General features: G+C 41.9%; 1 protein-coding gene across 1 annotated transcript in view; it reads left to right on the top strand.

The window, feature by feature from the left end:
* Window positions 1–5,491: 5,491 nt before the first annotated feature.
* The window catches only part of KLF18 (KLF transcription factor 18), a 3,446-nt gene continuing 2,290 nt past the window's right edge, over window positions 5,492–6,647 (top strand). The window contains exon 1 of the mRNA XM_023727038.1: window positions 5,492–6,645. Within this exon, the coding sequence (XP_023582806.1) occupies window positions 5,544–6,645 (1,102 nt within the window). The 5' untranslated portion in view covers window positions 5,492–5,543. The remainder of the gene's footprint in view (window positions 6,646–6,647) is intronic.

A 6,647-nucleotide genomic window follows, 5' to 3' on the forward strand; every position in this document is an offset into this window, starting at 1 on the left:
ATGACCATTCAACCAGCTCCTAACCCTCTCTGCCTTCCCATCTCACCTCTGGACAGAAGCTGCCCCTTTGGTCTCTTATATCTACTTGACTCAGAGGCACACTCTTCACGAGTATCACTTTATGTCCCACAGTCCAGTCCAATCCCTGTCTGAAGAGTTGGCCTCAGAAATTGTCTTAGTTCTGGGCTGATAGAGAATCCAGGGCCATACTTTCCGGGGTAACTCCAGTCTCAGTTAGACCATTAAGTCTGGTCTTACTAGAATTTGAGTTCTGCACCACATCTTTCTGCTGCTCCATCAGGGACTCTCTGTTGTGTTCCCTGTCAGGGCGGTCACTGGTGGTAGCCAGGCACCATCTAGTTCTTCTGGTCTCAGGCTGATGAAGTCGCTGGTTTATGTGGCCCTCTCTGTCTCTTGGGCTAATACTTTCCTTGTATCTTTGATGTTCTTCATTCTCCTTTACTCCAGGTGGTTGGTACCAATTGATGCATCTCAGATGGCAGCTTGTAAGCTTTTAAGACCTCAGACGTCTCTCACCAAAGTAGGATGCAGAACATTTTCTTAATAAGCTTGTTATGCCAATTGACCTAGATGTCGCCTGAAAGCATGCTCCCCAGACCCCTACCCCTGCTACTCTGACTCTCAAAGTATTTGATTGTATTCAGGAAACTTCTTAGCTTTGTTTTAATCCAGTTGTGCTGACTTCCCCTGTTGTGTGTGCTGTCCTTCCTTTCATCTAAGATGATTCTTGACTACTATCTAGTTAGTAAATACCCCTCACCCTCCCTCCCTACCCCCGTAACCATCAAAGAATGTTTTCTTCTGTGTTTAAATTAACCCTTTTCTTGGGCTCTTATAATAGTGGTCCTACAGTAGGTGTCCTTCTGTGACTCACTAAATTCACTCAGCATAATAAGTTACAGCTTCCACCATGTTATACAGTGTTTCACGGCTTCATCGTTGATCTTTATTGTTGCATAGTATTCCATTGTGTGGATATACCATAATTTGTTTATCCATTCGTCCGTTGATGGGCACCTAGGTTGTTCCATCTTTTTGCTATTGTGAACAGTGCTGCAATGAACATGGGTGTGCATATATCTATTCGTGTGACGGCTCTTATTTCTCTAGGATATATTCCAAGGAGTGGGATTGCTGGATGGTATGATACTTCTCTTTCTAGCTTTTTAAGGAAGCACCAAATTGATTTCCAAAGTGGTTGTACCATTTTACATTCCCAGCAACAGTGTATAAGTGTTTCAGTCTCTCCACAACCTCTCCAGCATTTATTATTTTGTGTTTTTTAGATTAAGGCTAGCCTTGTTGGGGTGAGATGATATCTCATTGTAGTTTTGATCTGCATTTCTCTAATGGCTAATGATCATGAGCATTTCTTCATGTGTCTGTCAGCCACCTGAATATCTTCTTTGGTGAAGTGCCTGTTCATATCCTTTGCCCATTTTTTAATTGGTTTATTTGTCTTTTTGTTGTTGAGGTTTTGCAGTATCTTGCAGATTTTAGAGATTAGATGCTGATCAGATTTGTCGTAGCCCAATTTTTTTCCCAGTCTGTAGGTTGTCTTTTTACTCTTTATTGAAGTCTTTTGATGAGCCTAAAAATCAAACACTTATGCTCATCAAAAGACTTCACCAAAAGAGTAAAAAGAACAACGTACAGGCTGGGAAAATTTTTTTGGCTACAACAATACTGCCAACTTTCGTGTTTTGTTGATTTTTGTAGTGAACCATTTTGATTCTCTTCCGCTTTCCTTTTGTGTGTATTTTTTAGATACAGTCAGTCCCTGGGTTATGAGCGTCCAACTTACGGACAACTTGAACTTAAGAATGGATTGCCATAAAACCTATTATATTAAAAATTTGAGTTAAATACAGTAGTTCATAATAGCGAATGCATGAACTACTTTGTGAAGCTCATGAAAACATTGTGTGGTTTGGAAGTGTTTCTTAAGTGTTTTATATGCATCAAAAGGTAAAATATATACTATGTACTAAGACAAACATTTGACTAACTGACACTAAAAAAGAACCATATGTACTCATTCCAACTTACCTATAAATTGTCTTAAAGACAGACAGGAACAGATCTTGTTCATAACCTGGGGATTGCTGGTATTTTTTTTGTGGTTATCATAAGGATTACATTTAACATCTTACATCTATAACAACCTGGTTTAAATTGATACCAGCTTAACTTCAGTAACATACAAAAACTCTGTACCTATACAATCCCCCCTCATTTATGCTGTTGTTATCACCTATTAAAACTTTATACATCATGTGTCCAATAACACAAATTCATACCTATTTTTATACATTTGTCGTTATAAAGCATGAAGGACATAACAAATAGAATTATCAAACAAAAATACCTTGAAACTTGCCCTTATACTTGCCCACAAAATTACCTTTAATGGCGATCTTTTTTTCTATGTACAGCTTCAAGTTACAGCCTAGTGTCTTTTATTTCCCGTCTGAAGCACTCCCTCTAGCGTTTCTTGTAGAGTAGGTCTAGTGGTTACAAACTCTCTCAGCTTTTGTTTGTCAGGAAATGTCTTAATTTCACCCCCACTTTTGGAAAGTTTTGCCATATATAGTATTCTTGGTTGACAGTTCTTTTCTTAAAGCACGATAAATATGTCATTGCATTGCCTTCTGGCCACCAAGGTTTCTGAGGAGAAATCAGCACTCATCTTATTGGGGATCCTTTGTATGTGACTATTTGCTTCTCTCTTGCTTTTAGGATTCTCTTTTTATCTTTAGTTTTTGAAAGCTTGATTATAATATATCCCAGTGTGGATCTCTTTGGCTTTATCCTACTTGGAATTCATTGAGCTTCTTGGATTTGTAGATTCACATCCTTTGTCAGATCTAGAAAGTTTTCTGTCATTGTTTCTTCAAATATTCTTTCTGTCCTTTTCTCACTCTCATCTTCCTCTGGGATTCCCATGATGCATATGTTAGTTCGCTTAATGGTGTCCCACATTTCCATTAGGCTATGCTTAGCAGTCTTGAGCCATCTCTTTTGTTGCTCCTAAGCCTCCATAATTTCAATTACTTTATCCCCTAGATAGATGATTCTTTCTTCTACCAACTCAAATCTGTTGGTATATCCTTCAATGAGTTATTTCAATTATTATGTCTTTCAGTTCCAATATTTCTGTTCAGTTTCTTTTATAGTGTCTACCAGGCAATGTTTCATTCTGTTATACATGGGGACACTATGAATCAGAACTGACTCAATGGCACCTAATAACAACATTTTATTTATATTCTCATTTTGTTCATACATCATTCTCCTGATTTCCTTTAGTTCTTTGTCTGTGTTTTCCTTTAGTTCTTTCAGATTGTTTAATAATGTTGTATTATAGTCTTCCGATCTGTTTATTATTCAGGCTTCCATAAGTAAAATTTCTCTCCCTTCGTCTTACTCATTTGGATAGGCCATCATTTCCATTTCTCAGTTCTGCTAAATATGCAATGCTTTTGATAGTGCTAATTTCTACAAGAAAATTTTAGGTGGGCACAGCCTTCAGACTTTGCTTACCACTCCTTCTCCCTCCCCGTGATATATCTGGTGCAGCCCAGACTGAGGTTTCAGTCCTTCAACAGCTCCCAAACTTTTCAGAAAACACACACTGATTAATCTGCCCTCAAGCATGTATAACCCTCAGCTCTGTAAGGGCTCCAATTCTGGCCAGACCAAGGTTTCGGTCTTTCAGGCCACCTCCAGACTGGTCAAACTATACACTGTGAACAGTCTGATAGCAAAATTGTCCTATTTATTACAGAACCAGCAATCAGGGCCTTTCCCAGGGCACAGGAGAGCCATGCATTGGCTGGAGGTGCAGCTGCAGCTCTTTTCCTACCGTATGAGATTCATCTTGTCTTGATTCAGTTTGCAGCTCCCTGCTGCAGTCCTTTGCCCACCATTTCAGAGTTCTCACAAAGCTGAGTACAGACATCTAATTGCCTTTCTTTGTGTTTATGTGGGGAGGGTCAAGTTCTTAGACCTGCTCACAGCCATATTCCTAGCATTCCCTAGGGTCCCTGTTTTCTGAGGTCTTCCTAAGGAGTTCTGTCAGATCCTGTTCAAATGAAACAGAGGTCTCTTCTCTTAGGAACTTCTGCTCCAGCAGTGGAGGAGGTGGAGCATACAGAAGTTAAAAACTATTACAAGGATGGAATGAGTGGAAAGGAAGTAAAAGTAAGATGCTACTAGGTGTTGACTTTCAATTTTGATGGTTCCCCTTGGTGGTAGAATGTCTCTACAGTGGCATTAGCCTCATGGAGGTGGCATCAGCCCACACCTGCAAGTGACAGTGGCCCCTGCTTACACTGTGGCTCTCCACTGTCTCCCTTCTCTTAAGAATACCTCCTTCAAGTCCTTGGAAAATTCCATTTCTTATTTCCAACTATGATTATATATTAATTAAATTTAAAGCAAACTGTCATTTCTATGGATTTGATGTAGAAGTAAAAGACTTTAGAGTGCTCTCAATCTACCATATTCATTGGTAGTCCATGCATAAACTTTGAATAGTCTGTGGGAATTATTCTGGCCATCTCTATTCTCTGAGATGGCAGGGATAGGAAAGGAAAACATATTCAATAGGACAGGATATAGCTTGGCTGGGTGGGCCAGAATGAGCAAGGGACAGGACAGGGACAAGTAAAAGAAGAGCAGACTGGTCTGGCTAGGCTAAGACAAGAGCTGGGAAGAGGCACACAGGATAAGAAAGTTGTGATGGTACCTGGATGGTTGGTGGCTTTTGGGAGCTAATGATGGACTTAACACCAGATGTAGAGAAACCCTAGAAGCTGATAGATGGCCACTTTGAACAGAAGTATAAGCCTTGGCCATGTGCACAGTTAGGCCTCCACCTCTAAAGAATCTGCTTCTTGGAATGATTCATAGAAGCTGGTGCTTTCCAGGTTGGTTCTCAGGAAGCTAGAATCCCTGGAGTTCTCTGGGTGAAATACCCACAGTGGATGCAGGTCTTTGAGGACCCAGACCCAGATAGATCCAGTTTAAGTTAAGAGCCTTCCACTGAGGTCAAGTCACTTCAGTTCCCTGAACCTCTGTTCTCTCCTCTTTAAAATGGGATTAATCGTGGTTTTTATTTTCTGGAGTCATGGTGGGAGTGAAATGAAATATGTTCTGAAAGTTTATTAATTTAACTGAATTTCTGGTAAGATGTCTGGAGAAGTAGCACATCTTTTCAGGGGATGTTGGGGCAGTAGCATAGTAAGATTCTTCATTATAGAAATGTTACTCTGGCTATGTGTGGAGGCTGCACTACATGGAGTCAATTCCAGGGTCCAGGGAGGCTAGTTAAAAGACAATTTCAGGCTTCTAGGCAAGAGATGATGATGGACTGGACTAGGAGAGGGTCAACAAGGATAGAGAGAAAGGATTGTGGAATTGAGATTAGAGCTGGGATGGACCCTTGACCTTCTTATTCTTTTGCAGGACCCCACAACTGAAGATTACTTCACTCACCAGGCAACAGCAAAGTGATCCCCATGAAATCCTTCCTCCAGACACTTGGGGAAATTGAGTTTCTCCAGGGCCTCTCTGAGCCATGTGCAGAACAAGCAAACACTCCAGCAGCACCAGAGCCACAGGTCTATATGCCTCTGACCGCTCATGATAACGGAAGCCAACATGAGTCAACCCAAAACAAGGTGTTGCCTTCCTTAAGACCCACAGCAATGACTTCTACACATTCTGACATCCCTGGGACAATCCTCACCCAGAACTCAACAACACCCCCTGTTAAAGCCCTCGATATGACCTTTGCAGGTCTAAGTGAGACTTTTTCCATGGCCCAGAAGGTGACCTCCTTTGATCAGATAAAACCAACAGCAGAATGCCAGATGACAAATATCACTGAGACCACAAAGACATCATTCACTGATGGCCAAATGACAGCTACCACTACAAGCAAGATGACAAACCCCAATGAGGGTGACCAGATGATGACCCTCAGTGTTGACCAGACCCTCAGTGGACACCAGATAACAATCTCCAGTGGTGACCAGACCCTTTCTGGGGACCAATTGATGACCTTCGATGGTGACCAGGCCCTCTATGGAGGCCAGATGACAACTCTTAAAGGGGGCCAGATGATGACCTCCAATGGTGACCAGATCTATAAGGACCAGAAGACAACTTTTAAAGGGGACCAGCTGACGTTCTCCAGTAGTGACCACACCTTCTATAAGCACCAGATGACCAGTCTTAAAGGGGGCCAGATGATAACCTTCAGTGGTCACCACACCCTCTATTGGGGCCAGCTGATGACCTCCAGTAGTGACCAGAGCATCTATGGGGACCAGATGACAACTTTTAGAGGGGGCCAGATGATGACCTCCAGTGGTCACCACACCTTCTATGGGGGCCAGCTGATGACCTCCAGTAGTGACCAGAACTTCTATGGGTACCGGATGACAACTCTTAAAGGGGGCCAGTTGTCAACCTCCAGTAGTGATCACACCGTCTATGGTGACCAGATGACAACCTCCAGCAGTGATCATACCCTCTATGGTGACCAGATGACAGCTTCCAGTGGTTACCAGACCCTCTCTGGGAGCCAGCTGACAACCTCCAATGGTAACCAGACTTTC

Source organism: Trichechus manatus, unplaced genomic scaffold, assembly GCF_000243295.1.
Source record: "Trichechus manatus latirostris isolate Lorelei unplaced genomic scaffold, TriManLat1.0 scaffold00015, whole genome shotgun sequence".
Taxonomy (NCBI): Eukaryota; Metazoa; Chordata; class Mammalia; order Sirenia; family Trichechidae; genus Trichechus; species Trichechus manatus.